The sequence below is a fragment of the Ptychodera flava genome, chromosome 8, assembly GCF_041260155.1.
Source record: "Ptychodera flava strain L36383 chromosome 8, AS_Pfla_20210202, whole genome shotgun sequence".
Classification (NCBI taxonomy): Eukaryota; Metazoa; Hemichordata; class Enteropneusta; family Ptychoderidae; genus Ptychodera; species Ptychodera flava.
In genome coordinates this window covers 8,521,834-8,538,902 of record NC_091935.1, presented here as the reverse complement: position 1 = coordinate 8,538,902, position 17,069 = coordinate 8,521,834, and the positions used below count along the sequence as shown (strand labels likewise).

The following is a 17,069-nucleotide window of genomic DNA, read 5'->3' as shown; positions in this document are numbered from 1 at the left end:
CGAAGGATCCACCTGCGGGCTATCGCGTGAGCCAGCCTGGGAAGGACCAGCTTCTGCAAAGGTATCATCATCATAGGAAAAAGTTGTTTCAGCAGTAGCGTCATCATCATCATTTACATTTGCATCATTGATATCATGGAGTGGTATATCTTCTCCTCCTTCTGCCATATTGTATTTCTATATTACTACAATTATTTTTTATCATCCCTTACATATACAGTAAAAATGCACATCTCAGTTGTTGAAAGCGTTGAACAATTGGCTGATTACATAGAAAGAACAAGTGCTGCATATCGACGAAGTTATAAATTAATGGGTAGAATTGATATGGCTCTTAATATTACTAAGGGAATTCTTGTAAGCTCTGCTGTAATAGCAGCAATTCCAACAGTTCCGGTACTGTTAGCCTTAACTCCTATACCTGGCGTCGTTATTGATGTAATACAAGGAAAAACGGGTGTAGCAAAGAGACGAGAGAAATATAAACATTATTATGTTCAATATAAACAGCTGCTTACACAAATACAAGAAAAAGGTGCAACCCTTCGGAACGAGGAGGCTCCGGGGTCAGAACTTATTCAGAACATATTTCATCAGGCGCTAGAAATACAAAAACAAGAAGGATTTAGTCCGCCGCTGGAGCGATATCTACGATATTATGGATTGAATGGATATGAAAGTTAGTTCGTACCGATAGGAACTTCGTGTTCAACATCAGCTAGACTCCGCGACTGACTGACAACGGGGGTAAAAAAAAAGCTCCTTTATATAGGCTAGTTTGATGGTGATGACTCACACGGAATTTCCCGTACATGTATAAACATGCTCAGAAGGGAATTTCCTGCTTAGTACAGGACAATGCACTGCTGCGCGTGCGTGAGTTCGTATATAGGTCAGGGTCACACTTTAGTTACATGGATGGTTAATTTTTCCTTCGCTTCATGTAGATAAATGAATAAAATGGGGTGTAAAATTCTTACTTCATCCCAGTTGTCCACGTTTACTTTACTACTTATCAAGCATTTTACCCAGAGAAAGCGGCAATTTTCAAGCCCCCTCATTCCAGTATCACAATATTTTCATGCCCCCATATACTCTCAATTGTTCAAGTCCCTCTCAGAAGTCTCCCTCCAGAGGAGTTTATGAATTCATCAGCCTGCCTTACTTAAACTTACTGTGATCCCGCATAAGTCACCATGTCATATCGTGTAAATAAATATGGCGACCATCGCGAATTGTGGATTTTAAAACCCTCCTTTCATATAGTGCAATACTAGGTAACATTTCATTTGTCAAGATATGGCGATTTATGGCAGTGAGCACATCGATTATTTAATACCCCTTATCCATTTTACTTCGCCCTGTTTCACTGGATATTGATAAACTTTTAATTTGTAAATCGTAGTGTTTCATTGAGAGGGGTTAATTTCTACCGAGGGCCATTGGGCGTTTGATTCCGGTTCAGACAGGTCAAATGGGAAACACAGTAAGACACCAAATCAATTGTATAATCTTTAGGTGATCTTAGGAAGGAGCCTGTGCACAAGGGCACAAAATTGTAACATGGTTGGGTTAGACATTTTGTACTTACAAACAGAATCATCGGATTCGACAGTTGACAAGAACAACAACAGCACGGTGAACGCGGTAGACACCCGCTGGTTTGGACAAGAAGTAACGATAACCATGGCAACCACGGTCAAGTTTGAATCGCTCTAAAACAGGAATCGCGTACCCAAGGAATCCGATTTCAGCCGGGTTTCTATTACTTGTCAGGTAACAGGACAACCAAGTAGATTCTTGTCACCCAGAATGAGGTTTTGACGGGTTTTGACAGATGATTTATACAGAGAAGGTCTGAGTTTATCACACATGTCATCATGTCAATCCGAGACACGTAAACAACCAAACTGTTTCAACTTTCAACTTTCAATCGGCGAGTGATCTGAAAACAAATAGTTACAATAATGTTTGCCTCTTATAATAATTATATATCATTGGTCAGGATTTCTTAATAAAAGCTACAAGGACAAGGATACGAAAATCAGAAATGATATGACTCGTTAGAGAAGTTGAACAACAGTAAGAAAGAAAAAAACCCAAATAATTCACACAGTCCGATTCAGCCCATTTATAAGGACGACAGACATCAAGAAGGCAATTACACTGGAGTCTTATCGGGAACAGCACAGTTCTCTCCACCCAGTTTCCACAAAAGCCAATGATAGCATTTAGGAGATACAACAATCCATAGGATGCATTCATCAAAATTAAATTGAACTCAACAAAAAACATAATAGGCACACAAACAGAAGTAAGAAAAAGGGAAGACTTACTAGAAAACAACGGACAATGACTACACATTTAGAATTTCGAAACGCTCATCAAATGGATCACAAATTTACGAATGCTTACACCACTGGTCCAAGGAGAATCAAGCCATAGTATTTCCCATAATATTGCCAGACACACACAAACCAAAACATTCAACACAAAACGTACGCTTCACAAGAGTAGTGCCAGTAACAAAAGTTTAGTTTTGATGTCAGGAGCTGCCTCCCCTATTCCAATGATACGGGTTTTCCATGCCCTAAAAGACCGTTGTGTTTTTTGAACTAATGCTCCTCACCGAAAATCGCCCCTCCTCCGATATATTCTGAGCACTCCCTAAGACCTCTTTGGAAAAAAATTGTCACACTTGGGGTGAAATAATTATTTGCGGTAATCAGCCAATAAATTAAAATGCCTTTATTGCATCACAGTAAGGTATATACGATGCCCAATACACTGGTTGTCTCGGACTGTGAGAGGGCGCTCTGCTTAAACTCCTCGGTAGTTGGCCAGGTCACCGTTGAGTTGGACACGAACGTCAATTTGACCAACGATGATTGAAATGAAAATATTAGTGCGGGGCATTTTTGACGTAAGCTTCAGCGAATACATAATTTTCTCTTGCTGGACAACACATCACATAAACATCTCATTAAAGCAGCCATTTCATGCCTTTTTATGTTTATAACTCCGACTTGAATCCCTCTTACATTAATTCTACGCGGAAAAGTAAATGGAAAAGTAGAAGAGAATTATAAGCCATTGACTTTAATTCAACTGGACTAAATCTGTATTTTATTTGAATTGAGTTCCTTTTAATAATTAAAATGGACAAAAGCGGTAAATTTTGATAATATTATCATAATCTTTTTTCCACTAGAAACAAACATATTTGCATAATCTTCTCCATAAAGCATATGGAAATGAAAATATTAGCATTACCAACACTAGCAGAGCACATTATGCAATTTTATCGTAAAAACTAAAATTGCGCCCGGATATGAAAAAATTTCGATACTCAACACCAACGTCGGACATTACACATATTTGGACGAGATTTTTGGAGCAGAACAAGTGCAATTTTGACATTTCCAGTTTGAAGATAACACGTGAAATAACTGGTATACGTGCGCAAAAATAATGCCTGATTGACCTTCGGTCATTTAATGGAAGCTGAATTCACATCATCTCGCAAAGTTGAAACCAAATATACAACAGTGAACAAAACAGCTACCAGCAGCATTTTGACAAAAAGACAGCTTTTTCACGTTCAAAATTGTCCCCCACGCAATTTTAATCTGACATTGTGTACTTCTCGATTGCCATCATTCACTTCCAGAGAAACTCTGATGTAAGTATTCGCAGCTTTCCACACTCAGCGAAATTACTGAACTCTTTCTTCCATTGCCGTGTTGTCGTTATTGTTGTTGCTTGTTCGTTTGTGTACTACGCAGAGGCTTCATTGTTTATTAATCCAGCTGTAATCTGTCGGCAAATTTATACAGGAAAACTGGGAATACGAACGACAGAAGCACCCTTTAATACATTTGTCACCACAACGTATATCTTTTGGCGCGAAAGAATTGCTTAAAGATGCCCTCTTCAACCCCTGGTTCAAGCACTAGTGAATGCGTGAATTGTCAATACACACTAATTGTCAGTCTTTTGTCCTCCGTTGGAATCTTTATCAACCACCTATTAATTAAATAGTGAAGTGAAAGACCCATATTTTTATGTCAAAGACACTTAATCCATGGACGCACAGGTACAATGTTGCCCCAAAGTCAAATGCTGTCCCTGAAAGGAATTTCACAGAAGGTGCTGTTTGAATAGTATTATTAGCGATATTGTTGGTCACTGTAAATAAATGTTAGTGAAATAATAATAAATCATTTGAATAAGATATGATATTTGAGAAAATTCTGTTTTTGGAACACACAGTACACGCTTTTTGACTTGTTCATCAACGTGACTGCAGAAACACATTCTTCGTGGTTCTGTGCCGGTCACTTACATGTTTAAATTTAGGAAATACTGGGCCGACATAGTCTTGCTTGCCACGGGGGAGCTAGTTGTTTGGTTGGCGAGTACAGTATCCGCGTCAATTCCCTTTATTTAGGGCGCTTGTTTATATTAAAGACAGAACACAATCATTTTTATGGATTGAGCACGCCTGCGAACTTCCGTTTGACCTAATTACCCAACACACTCTGGTAACACACGAAGATAGAACGCGCCTCGGGGACAGATGTTCGGACTCTCAAAATTCGACATTTTTTTCTGATATACCACTGGGGGGGGGGGGGCTAATTTGAAAGCTTGGAGAAAGAAAAACTTTCTTAGTTTTTCGAAAATTCAAAATTTGATAATTCCCCCATTGAGTTAAGTCAGGGGTGACGGCCATTTTGAATTTCCAATATCGCAAAATGTCGGATAATTTGTTTCGCTAATTCGAAACTTTGCTCTATGACCCCCAATTTTTATTGCTGATTTGGTAAGAGGATGGTTGAAACTTTCATTTAGGAAAGTTTGAGCAAAAGTTTAAGTCTTTCATTTTCGAGGAACATACTACCTTAAGATTAAAGCTCATTTGGCTGTATTTAAAACTGTTATATTTTCATTGCTTTTGTTCTCTCTGTTAAACATGGTTTCTCATCCTGCCTCTACACGATGTCGAAATATCCAAGCCTTGCCAGTTTTTATGTTGAGAAACGAATTTCGTCAGGAATAGAATTCAGAAGACATAACATTCCACCTCGTACAAAATGCATTCTTTTCAAGGATGATACCATGTATTTAAACATGCTTTGGGGAAAGACGAATACGAAGAAATTGTTCTGCTTTTTTACAACTAAATCGACTGTAATTTTTAAAAGTTACAAGCTATCGTGCATGTAAGAGAAAGTAATTTTGCTAGCACTACAATTTATCGATATAGCAAATATCTACTGTGGTTTTACGACTTATCCGGACACCAAACTTGCTAATTACCCAGCAACTTCGCTGATGATATTGAGACTTTGATCAGTAATTACCAAAGCACTTTGGTAATTCACCTCAAACTTGCTAGCTCATCTGACATATGGCAACTCATGTTAATATTCATCTATAAAGTTGATCAAAAGCGAACCGTTCTATCAAAAAGTGGCGTTTTCAACCTCAAAAGAAAGCAAAACGCAAACCAAAAACGCATAAACGTTCTTCATTATGTTAATACAACGACAATCGCTAAGCTATTCCTCATCGAGTTCACGCAGAGTTTTCGGAAGGCAGTACCTTCACAGATGCTTAGAGTATGAAGTGACCTCTCCAGCCTCTCCCCGTCTGCAGACCTCCGAAGGTCAAATCGTTCTATGATCGCGCCATGAGAGTTATCTAATACCTGGATTGCTCTTTTAACCCTTTGAGCGCCAAAGTCAATTTCTGACACCTTTATAAAATATACCCCAGTAGTTTGTGTTTTAGAGTTTCGCCAACATTTTGATAAAAAGCTCTAGCCAATGAAATGTGATGTCCATTTGGTCCAAAATTATCAGAAAAATCATAGAAAAATTCATAAAAATTGGTAAAATGTTGTACTGAAATTGTGGCGGAAAAAATTACAGCACCTAAAGGGTTAATCCGGTTGGGTGACATGATTTTATAGTCATAGTTCCGGGTGTTAGACCTCAGTCATTTGAATTTACATCGGAACTTCTCTTGTATCTGTCTCAAAATTAACGCAGATGCCTACGAACAACAAGAGCGACATCGGTAATAAAGTTACATAAATGAACTCGTTATTCACTGAAGGCTCTGGAATTTTCGGATGCAACGCTTCGCTTTTGCTGATGTGGGTGTCAAAAGTCGAAAATTTGTCGAAGCTTTAATTGCGACATTCCTGTCAACGTATGCGTACCAGCATATTCTACGTGATTCTTGAATTTTTAATAGTTTATGCCATGCACGTCACAGCAGTCAATGAATAATCGAATATTACCATTTTTACTTAACTGAACCAGAACACTATGTTAACGCATTTCTAAATGGTCATATATTTGTTGAGTACCAGTAGAATTTGGACGTTTGATTTGAATATTGCCAGTCACTAACAAACAAGACAATCTCACGACCACGTAACGCGGAACAACCCGCAAAGCGTTAGAGACCTGGACGAAACCGTTACGATGCTGAAGTACTCATGTATCGACGTGTGTCTGCTTCTCTTTATCTGCTTCGCTGGTAAAAATGACTCAGGTATGTTTTCTTATTTGTGAACCAACCTTCTCTCTCTCTCTCTCTCTCTCTCTCTCTCTCTCTCTCTCTCTCTCTCTCTCTCTCTCTCTCTCTCTCTCTCTCTCTCTCATACAAATATGTAATTGCAAGGGGGGGCCATCAAATACAGCACCGTAACATCTTTGAACAGATTAGTTTCACAAAGACTATATTTGATTACATTTATCTTTCTCATTCATATACACCAACTTTTCGTTTTTCTAGCACTCTTTACGCACAAAAACATGGTGGTGGGTATCAGTTTTCACCTTTCATGTCTATTGAAATCATATAGAAAACCTATAGAGATGCTTGCAGACAATTTTATCAGTACTCTATATTTCAAAAGTATTGTGGGTATATGTAATTTCGTTTCCAGAGTATAAAAAGCCGGCTGCTCACGTACAGCTCATGGTAGTATACAGATTCCAAGTGTGATGTCATCCGATGACATGTACATTGCCTGAAATACATAGTTCAATCGAAATATCCATGAACGTGGCACACTTGCGTTTGATGTACGATTGATGATTTACGGTTGATGACAAATAACACCAGGATTGCCCATATTTCTATCACGTGACGAAACCGTTTCTTTGCGATCTGATTTTTAAAGTTCTTCACGGTTTACGAAATTCATTCGTTACCTTGCACGAATGGAATCCATGCAACATAACAAGCCATATATAAATATATTATCATCGCAGAATCCCTGTTGGCGTTTTCTTCGTTCACCAATCGACCGTAAGCCATTTTACTTGACCGTAATTCATTTTACTTGACATAACACCACTTTATCCTGGGCCCGCTGGTGTTACTTTATGAAACTATCCGATGTTTAAAAACTTCATTGCAAATATTATCAACTTAAAATTATGATTAAAACAGGACAAAGAACAAAGTCACAATTCAAGATGACCACAAATGTACTCATTACTGTCTGAATTTTTGAGCAATGTCGTATTTTTATTTAAAAATTTCATTATCACATTTTCATTTAATTCAAATGGGATAATTTCGATCAATGATGCGAAGTTTGTGCACCATTAGCAAATCTTGCAACTCTGTACGGTGCGATTGCACTGCTTTATAAGCTAGACTGCACCTAGGTTACAAATATTCGGACTATCAAACTTTTACAATTCGTGTTTGGTCTACCACTTGTTCAGTCTCACTTTGAAGCTCATGGAGCGAATAAAAATTTTTACTGACTAAATGTATAATGTGAAAATCGAAAATTTTACTTTTCCTTCATGAAGTTAACACAAGGATGGCGACCATTTTGAATTTCATGTGTCATAAATATTAGATACTTTGTTTCTCCAGTACCAAATTTTGCCAGATGACCCATGATTTGTATTTCTCGATTTCGAAAGCGAACAGTTTAAAGTTGCCTTACGGAAAGTTTGAGCAAAAGTATATCTTTCAATTTCAATTTCGAGGCGCATGCTAATCTTAAACTTTGAACTCTACAGAGTTGTACTCATACATAAATTTTGTTTTGAGATGCAGTATTACATCACGGTAAGAGGTGGTCAATAAAGAGATGTGTGCATATCATTTTAGGCTATTTAAAGAAAATTCCTTGTTTGCCGTCCTTGGATTTTTTTTAAATCCTACCAGCCAGCCAGGGAAAAAGACAAACACAGACCAAATACATAAGTGTGTAACATAAGCTCATTTTTATTTGGTTTCTTTTGGAAAAATAATATTTATAAATGTAATAGTGTTAGCATCGTGTTTGTTTTCTTAATTTTCTCTGAAAACCCACTAGCACGCGGACAGCAAACAAAGAATATTATTTAAGCGCCTTATCCGCCTTCAGACATTTTGCATTTGTTTGATGTAGGCAGTCTTGCATACTTTTATCTTTATAATTCAACATTACAATTTTATTTTCCAGTCACAACTGTTTTTATTTGTAACAAATATTTCGCACCTCAGATTGTATTTTTTCATTTAAGACCACACCCTGCAGCGATACATGTACGATGCTGCATTTTTCTATCCCTACTGGTCTGAAATCCTCGGTAAGGGTTGTTGTCCGCTTCAAGTTCGAATACTAGAGGCAAATGCTTGATTAGGGGTTGTTGTCCGCTTCAAGTACGAATACTTGAGATTAGCGATACCGGTAGAAATGATCAAATTGTATATTTATCGCTTTTTGCAGTGACGTTCGTTTATTTTTCCAGTGACGTTCGCTCTTTTTCCAGAGACGTCACAACTCTCATTCCACAATGTATTATATAAGGCGATTGGCTTTAGTGAAATCATTTCCTTAAGAACAGTTCTTTAGCGCCAAGCAAATAGTCTCAATATCGAAAGGAAGAGGATTTTTTGCTCTGGTCAAACGATCTTCACAAGATCTCGCCAGATTTTGGTGTTAAATATAAGCATGCACCAGACAGGCGTTGCTTATACCGACAGACAAAGCGTGCCTGCAAATGGAAGTGCGCTAGTTTCATTTCAAAATTGTATTTTACGGATTTACTATCGGTAACAACGATGAAGGGTTGCACTGCTTGTCGGGAAAGGGGGAACAGTAATAATTTATCAGTTGTTGGGAATATTTTATTCAATTTACAACATTGTGCCTCAAACTTGTCTTTTTCAAGAGTAATTTTTACTCTATGTTGTAATTGCATGTAATGTGTAGCAAATACTACCGGTTGACGGTTTCCTATTACTCATTTTCGTCATCGTTATATTTGTTTGGTTTCATTAAGAATGGGCTAGATCGAATTTCAAATTAATGATTGAGGTTGAACGGTGATCAGTGTTTTGCCCTTCATAGCTGTCTGTGTCGGTTTTGTTTACGGTGTGTGAAGGAGACAGTAATGAAATTTACATAACAATACTCGAAGTGTCCTCGTCCGCTATCAGTTTCACTTTCATTTTCGCTATTTTTCCTTTTCTTTCTCGAGTTTGTTTTGTCGAGTGGTATTCGATTTGACTGTTTATCGTCCCCGTAAAGTCACACCTTTCGAACATACATACATACATACATACATACATACATACATACATACATACATACATACATACATACATACATACATACATACATACATACATACATACATGAAATCTAGAACGATTAAGACTACTGAGCTGCTACAACGACTTATCTTTCTATTTTTTTAATTTGAACGCAGTGAACGTCACAGTCTCCAGCATGAGAAGTATTCAAAGTGTTCTGCTGAGAGATCTACTGATGGAATACAATTCTTTGGTTCGTCCGGTAGTTGACCCAGCCACTGTGCTTGAAGTCATGCACGGAATGTCGATCAACCAAATCGTACAAATGGTGAGTTTATTACTCAGCAAAGATGGATAATTTTACAATGTCAAGAAGCTGATATATATATATATATATATATATATATATATATATTATATATATATATATATAATATATATATATATATATATATATATATATATATCGTTATTAGGTTTGTATCGTTACTTCCCCGCGTTCGCATGCGCAGTTCGTATGTATGTAACGGAGTATGAATATGGGGCGTGGAACAGTCAAAATATCTAGTAGGCCTATACGTGAATTCTCCGTGTGAACGTGCTTGCCATAACAAAGATATTCAGACAAAAAGATTGCAAAACAGCAATCGCACAATTTAATGGGTACCTTTCAAATTGTGTCTTACTGAAAATGAAAACAAGAACACATATAAAACAGGGTGTTTTCGGGTTTTCTGTGGTTGAACGTTACTATTCCTTCGATTGGCATATTTGGCCTCAGAACTATACATGTCGAATGAGCAAACGTTTTTGTATTTTTACGCGCCTTGCAAATGACACACAAATCGGGGTAGTAAATTTTTTTGCCCGTTTTAAAACAAATGAAGAAAACATTGTCGCTAGCCCTCCGTTCTAAAAGTTCAGCGACAGTTCAAGGTGACCAAGTCCGAATCAATATGTAGATGTCAAGTTCTGTGGCACAGAACTGGCGGATTTAAAATATTCGCGCAAACAATACAGACACAGGATTCAATTGTTCAGCGCCATAAAGACAGGCGGAAATAAAAGTTGCATGTGTTGAGTACATGCATGAAACGTAGGCGGTGTAAAATTATTGCAGTGGGCCATATGGCGAGATGACCAGCAACTTGAAAAACAGCCTTTCATTCATAGAAATTGTTGGGATTTTAGTGATTTATTTCCCGGATCTAATAGAATGGCCACTGTAAGATATTTACTGTTAATTTATGAAGGAAGAGCACTATTCAAATTTATGCCGATCGAAACTTTCATATTATTGCGTTATAACAGAAAAAAATTAGCGCCATGGACCACGGCAAACGCCCCATAACATTGCCTTTGTAAATGGCATACATATTATGTTCATTAAAATACTGAAAAATGATGGAAAGGTGTAAAACTTTGAGCACATTTCAAATTCAATCATACAACATAATACTGAAAGCGCCGCTTATCCGGTATTCATTTATGCAAAGTTTATCAATGAATATGTGTCCATATCTGGCGATGATGACTCACGATCGATCAGCATGAAGGAATATTCATGCATTTCATATGGTGACGTGGAGGACAAGGACTAATTGTGAATAGAGGCTGGTCAGAATATCGACGGGAAAAGGGGACATTTATGTACGTGAGCTGCGCGACTGCAGTGTACTGTACGGAAGCGCATTTCGGTGTGCAAAACTGAACTGCTCTGTTAATAGCCAAGCGTATTCCTTTGGATGGGGACTTTCCTCAAGTTTGGTTTGGGAGCCCGTACACTGCCGATCTAGCAAAGCCGTGCGGATCGGACGACCATTCATAACCTATAATGACAACTTTTGATTTTTCTCATGCAAGTTCGAGTTAGAGGTTAATAGTACAAAAGACAAAAACGAATTGTTTCGTTTGATTAATATTGTACATTTGAAAATGGATTGAAGTAACTCTATGCGCCACAATCTGCACTCCAATCTGCAAATCTAGTTATAATATCTTCCTCTTAAAACAGACGAAACTGTTTTCAAGATTTAAAGAAAGGGGTTCATGAATGAAAACAGCTTTGTCACAGTCGTCTCATCCACGTAAAACTCCAAGATTTGTTTTACGCTGACAGATGGTCGGGTTTTGATTTCACAATATAACAAAGTTTATTTGACATTAACAGGATGAAATCAATCAACAAGTCACGGTGGCAGTGCATCTACGCCAGGTAGGCTATTTTCATTTCTACATTTTTGTTTCTGATCTTGTTAATGAAATGTACATGGATGTTACCTGTCTCGTCATCAACCCTAGAGAATATCTTTTTCGAATTTGTTTTTTCCTCTCACTCTGCACACGTTGGGCACTGTCCTTACCTCACACTTCATCGTCACAAGATCTAGTAGTCTTAGAAAACAACGAACAGTGACAAGGATTTCTTTTAGAGCAAGAACAATGTCCGCAATATATGAGTGGAAAGGAATAGGCTTCGACAATAATAAAAAACATGCATGATACCTCATTCTCAATTTCCCTAAACATAATTTATTTATTTATTAAAAGGGTATTCATGAACACTTTTATAGTATTCAAATCAAATGATAAAAGGTCATTTTCAATATGCAATAGTCAGTAACCTAAATCTTGCACAGCAAGTGCATGCCAAATATCAAAATGGCGAATTACATCACACTATGCATGTGACTCTTAAACTACCCCTTGTATTCCAATTCGTCTGTAGAGTTGGAATGATGAGTTTTTGAGGTGGAATCCGGAAGACTACGGAGGCATAACGCACACGAGAATTCCACGTGACTTGATCTGGCTGCCTGATATAAATCTTTACAACAGGTAACCAACGAATGCATTTTCATGTAGTTGCCCCAAGTATGTGGTTTTTATTTTATTTAAATTAAAAAAAAAAACTGTAGAGATTGGCAACAACTCCGCATTAATTAGACATGCTTTTTAATTTTTTTAATTGTTTAAATTTTTGTAATCATTTCAGCGTAGATAAAGACTTCGGCAGAACCGCCGACAGCAACGTCATCGTCCGTCACGACGGTACGGTAAAGTGGTACGCCCAGGCCCTGTTCACGAGCAGCTGTACCTTCGACATACTGTACGTGCCGTACGATGTTCAGCAATGCTACATGACCTTCGCATCGTGGACTTACAACACGTCGCTCCTCTTTCTGAAGAACGGTTCGACTGGGGCCTGGCTGGACAGCTACTACCAGAACAACCAATGGGAACTGCTGGACGCCCCCGTTCAACGGGCCGTGCATACTTTAGAGTGTTGCCATTTCAGCGTCGCTGAACTGACCTACACCTTAATTCTACGTCGTCAGCCATTCTTCCATTTCATCTTCATCATTATACCGTTCATATTGATGTCCGGAGTCAGTCTCTTGGTGTTCCTGCTGCCCGCAGAGTCCGGCGAAAAGCTTGCTCTCTGCATCACCAACTTGCTCACGCTGATAATATTCTTCGACAGCATTGGAGCAAGTCTTCCCGCTACATCAGACGCCAAATTTCCCTTGATAGGTGAGTGTATTCAGATGCTATTCTTTTTTTTACAATTTTTTTATTTGCGTATTTTATTTTTAAGAACGATATCCTACTTAATGACAAACTTCATAGGCCCCGGACAATCATAGCTGTAAATTTCAAACATTTTTTCTTTACATTTGACCTAGAAAACAATGTTATGTTTTATTACCTCGGAGTATTTTGACACACAAAGTATCAGCCCTATACCAACATATACGCAATTGTTGACGACTGAATTCTGGTCCGGACTGGAATTCAGTAATCAACAATGAAATTGGACATCGCGCACATACTGACTATTCATAGGTTGAACTCCAGATATGTCGGCATAAATTTTGGACTGGGACAGTAAACTATACTGAGTAAACATAAGACAAGAATACAGGAAAATGGAGGAAAGGCTTAAAAGTTAATATTATTGCGAAAATGTTGCAGCAACACCACATTTGCTACTTTCTGGGTCCCTCAAGTATGAAAAGCTGGATCCAATTGTTGAAAAACGTTGGTATTGAAAAAAGTGTACGTATGATTTCTATACAGGCCAGTGTGAATCACATCGTATGAAAACATCCAATCGTTTCGAAAAGCACGATATTTTACGCGAAACAACAGCAAAAGGTTTTGGTAATATTACTGATTGGAAGCGTGAAAGCCTTGACCGGATCCCCCCAGTTCCCGGTGAATAGGTGCTCACTGACGATCGATAACAATAGGTTTGGGATAAACCATGGTGATGAAAGGGTTATGTCAAAATTACCCCTGTGTTTTTCGTCCTCGGTTTGTCACAAACATAATGCGGCAACGTAGCTTTCAATTCACTTTGGATTTTTTAATACACTCACAAGCTTGTACCCAGTGAAACATTCGAATTGCAGGCCACAATAACACTTGCGGCAGGCCAAAGTCTGGAATAGTAAAGTCCGAATTTACAGAACAAATGACTCTGAACGTAAATTCACTTTAATTTTTTTAATTTTCGCAGGTTTGTACTTTTTCAGTTCCATATGTATGGTCGTTCTGTCGTGCGTCGCTGCAGTCACCGTTCTTAAGATGCATCACATGAAAAACGAGGACAAGCCGGTACCAAGATGGCTTCGTAGGGTTGTCTTCGGCCGATTTGGTCTTCACTGTCTTGTTTGGCACCTCGTCCCAAGAGCCAAAGCCAAGCATAACTTATGTACAACCAAGGTCAGCGCGTGCACCCCTAGTGACATCGCCATATCGACTTCCCGGACGACCAACCACAACATAGAGAGCTTCATATTCGAAAACGGCGCCTTCGGAGGTCAGGAGACCGAATCGCTGCAGGACTACGCCGAAGACGATGATCGCTTTACGTTGGTTGCCATGCAACGAGATCTTGCTGAAATTCTTTGGCGCATGCGAAAACAGGAAAGCGAAAGAAAGGCGCAAGTAAAACTGGAAGATAACTGTGACGCTAATGAGTTGGACTGGAAATATGTGGCTGTTGCCTTGGATCGATTCTTTTTCATCCTGTTTGGAATGTACTTCTGTGCCAATACTGCTTCAGCATTTCTTAACATCTATAACTAAAGCCATCAAGGTGCACGGTGACGTGCAAGGGAGAAGTTATTGTAATGGTAGGTCTCCGAGCAAGTAACATAGTTTTGCTCGAGAAACTCGATTACGCGTTTTCATGGTCTTTTCAGTGGGACTGCTGCGTAGGTTAATTTTCACGCAGTTTGTCCACTCGAACAACCATGGCTGAGGCGCTTCTTTTACCATATATGGATATATGCAAATTCGAAGTGGTCGAGTAACTTTGAACAGATCTTGATCAGAAAGTTTCGTGATGTGTTATAATTTGTATTGGGTAAGTGAGAAACATTAGGTCAAAGCCAAAGGATACTGGACACTGACGACCGCACACCACGAGAAGAATATCTCTCTGAACGAGACCAACTTTTGGTGAATACAATTTTAGACATTTCGAAAATGTCGGCCCAATGAAGAAAAAATTCTATTGGGAGATATAACATGAACGGAGTTAATTCTAAGTCTCCCCTTGAATAAATGTCAATTTGACAAGGCATCGAATGAAAACTGGGTGGACCACAGTGTGACGATGCAGATTTTAACAGCCTCAATTGTTAGAAATATATTTCGGAGAGGTCAAAGTATTCGTATCTTACATCCACTTCTCCACGCGTTTGACTTTTCCCTCAAATGGCAGTCACTTAAATATTGTTTTGCGCCAGAACAGAGGCTAAAAAAATGTTAACATTTCCCTTGTATTTTTGATGACACAGGCTCCCCTAAGATTTAATGGTCAATTCCAAATTAGTTGATGATTGCTCGTGTAGGGTGTGTGTCGTTCGAAGTTGAATGAAATCCAGTATTGCAGTATTGGGGAGAGTACTTACCTAAGTTTGCTGATGCGTTATGACATGCTTTGGAAAAGAGTTGCAGACTGTGAGAAATTTTAAAACTTTCAGATCTTTTGATTTCCGTCTCTGGTAATTAATTGTCATCGTGCTCAAATATTCCAAGGAAAATAGAGATAACACTTTCATAATGTGTGCAGCTGCAGATTTTACTAAAGTTTGCGAATAATAAGTTTATTTGTACATATATTAAGTTGTGCCACATAAATATCAGTGAGACACTAAATATCGAGATTTGATGAAGATTTCGACAGATGTTTTTCTCCTTCGATACGTCACCTTCATTAGAAGAACTATCGGGACGAAGGAAACGATTGTTTGTTTTTTAAGAAAAATCTTATTCCCAGTATTTTCGCTGAAATTTGGAACCCCACACCATTGTCAATCTGTAAAGTTGAACATAACAATAAATACAAACTTAGGCTCAATTTGTAATGCTGACATTATTTATTTTAATGTCGAACGTTCTTTGTACGACGACCAGACATTGTCATGTCCGCTAACATTTAGACTTGCTACAAGTCTTAAAGCTTATTGTGCCATACGTAAATAAATTGAAAGAATAAATATCAGAGGGAGAGAGAGAGAGAGAGTTGTCGTGTCTTCTTTTTGTGTCAGTGGTGTGGACGCTGTGTGGATGTTTGATCGAAGAGCCATTAGGTTGGCATATACGCAGTAACAAATAAGAAGACATATTTAGCGAACTAGTCTAGCTATCACTGGACACGGGATATTAAGGCGCTAAACAAAAGTTGAGAGAAACTGTTGTCAGTGTTTTTCCGCCTTTGCGACTCAAAAGTTTGTCTAAGTCATATATCTACTCCGAAAGCTCTTGCATCCGTTAGAACAAAATTAAGTGAAGCACACTACATGCTTGGTATACTCTGTCAAACCATAGACCCTCGTTTTCTCGAGGGTCTATCGCTTAAGGATGTCAGTTATTACAAAGTACTTTTGAGGATGATTTTCGTTCAGGATACAGCTGAATATTGCGCTAGGTTTTCTTTATTTTGCAATTTGTTCGTTCAATCCTTGTTCGACAGCAAACCACAGTCCCTCCTGAATGTGAGCAAACAAAAGAGCATCAACATCAGTCAACGCTATAACGCGGTTTTGCTATCATACAATACCGCCATTATCCAGGCACTGTTTGTTGTTATTGCATTATTTTCGTCTTTCAAATTTTATTGTCCTCTCACACAGCCGTTTATGGTAATGTCACTAGTTAGGTAAAACGTTTAGAAAGGTAATGTGCGTTATGACGTAATTCGATGAATCCAGTCACTGCTTGATCATGTTGACATGCCTCCTGGTGAACAGTCATCGGTCATTGCGTATAGCTCCTCATGTTTGACTGTTCGACCAATACGCCCATGATTTGCTTTCCGCGGTTTAGCTTTTAATTTAACTCATCAGGCTCACTGTCCATGCCACATGTAATAGAAGTACAACTTACAGATTTAGCATTTTATACTTAAATACAGTGCATTTTTATTGGCCACATGAATAACAGAATCGACGAGAAAGCCGTTCGCACTTCTAAAAAGATACACAAGAGTG

The 17,069-nt window shown here is 38.3% G+C and overlaps 2 protein-coding genes across 2 annotated transcripts in view; one reads left to right on the top strand and one right to left on the bottom strand.

The window, feature by feature from the left end:
* Nucleotides 1–1,780, bottom strand: part of LOC139138391 (low-density lipoprotein receptor-related protein 12-like) — a 54,034-nt gene extending 52,254 nt beyond the window's left edge. Inside the window, exon 1 of the mRNA XM_070706756.1 lies at nucleotides 1,592–1,780. Within this exon, the coding sequence (XP_070562857.1) occupies nucleotides 1,592–1,688 (97 nt within the window). The 5' untranslated portion in view covers nucleotides 1,689–1,780. The remainder of the gene's footprint in view (nucleotides 1–1,591) is intronic.
* Nucleotides 1,781–6,332: 4,552 nt separating this feature from the next.
* LOC139138390 (neuronal acetylcholine receptor subunit alpha-10-like) lies at nucleotides 6,333–16,087 on the top strand. Its single transcript, XM_070706754.1, has 6 exons — nucleotides 6,333–6,567; nucleotides 9,741–9,892; nucleotides 11,735–11,779; nucleotides 12,293–12,402; nucleotides 12,560–13,098; nucleotides 14,087–16,087. Exons 1-6 carry the CDS (start codon nucleotides 6,498–6,500, stop codon nucleotides 14,656–14,658), a joined length of 1,488 nt encoding a protein of 495 aa, XP_070562855.1. The 5' UTR covers nucleotides 6,333–6,497; the 3' UTR covers nucleotides 14,659–16,087.
* Nucleotides 16,088–17,069: the final 982 nt, after the last annotated feature.

Bases quoted from the DNA above. Each gene is read 5' to 3' on its own strand.
- LOC139138390 (XM_070706754.1), top strand. From the start codon at position 6,498: ATGCTGAAGTACTCATGTATCGACGTGTGTCTGCTTCTCTTTATCTGC. The intron at 6,568-9,740 runs GTATGTTTTCTT...ATTTGAACGCAG, and splicing joins CGCTGGTAAAAATGACTCAG to TGAACGTCACAGTCTCCAGC. The intron at 9,893-11,734 runs GTGAGTTTATTA...TGACATTAACAG, and splicing joins TCAACCAAATCGTACAAATG to GATGAAATCAATCAACAAGT.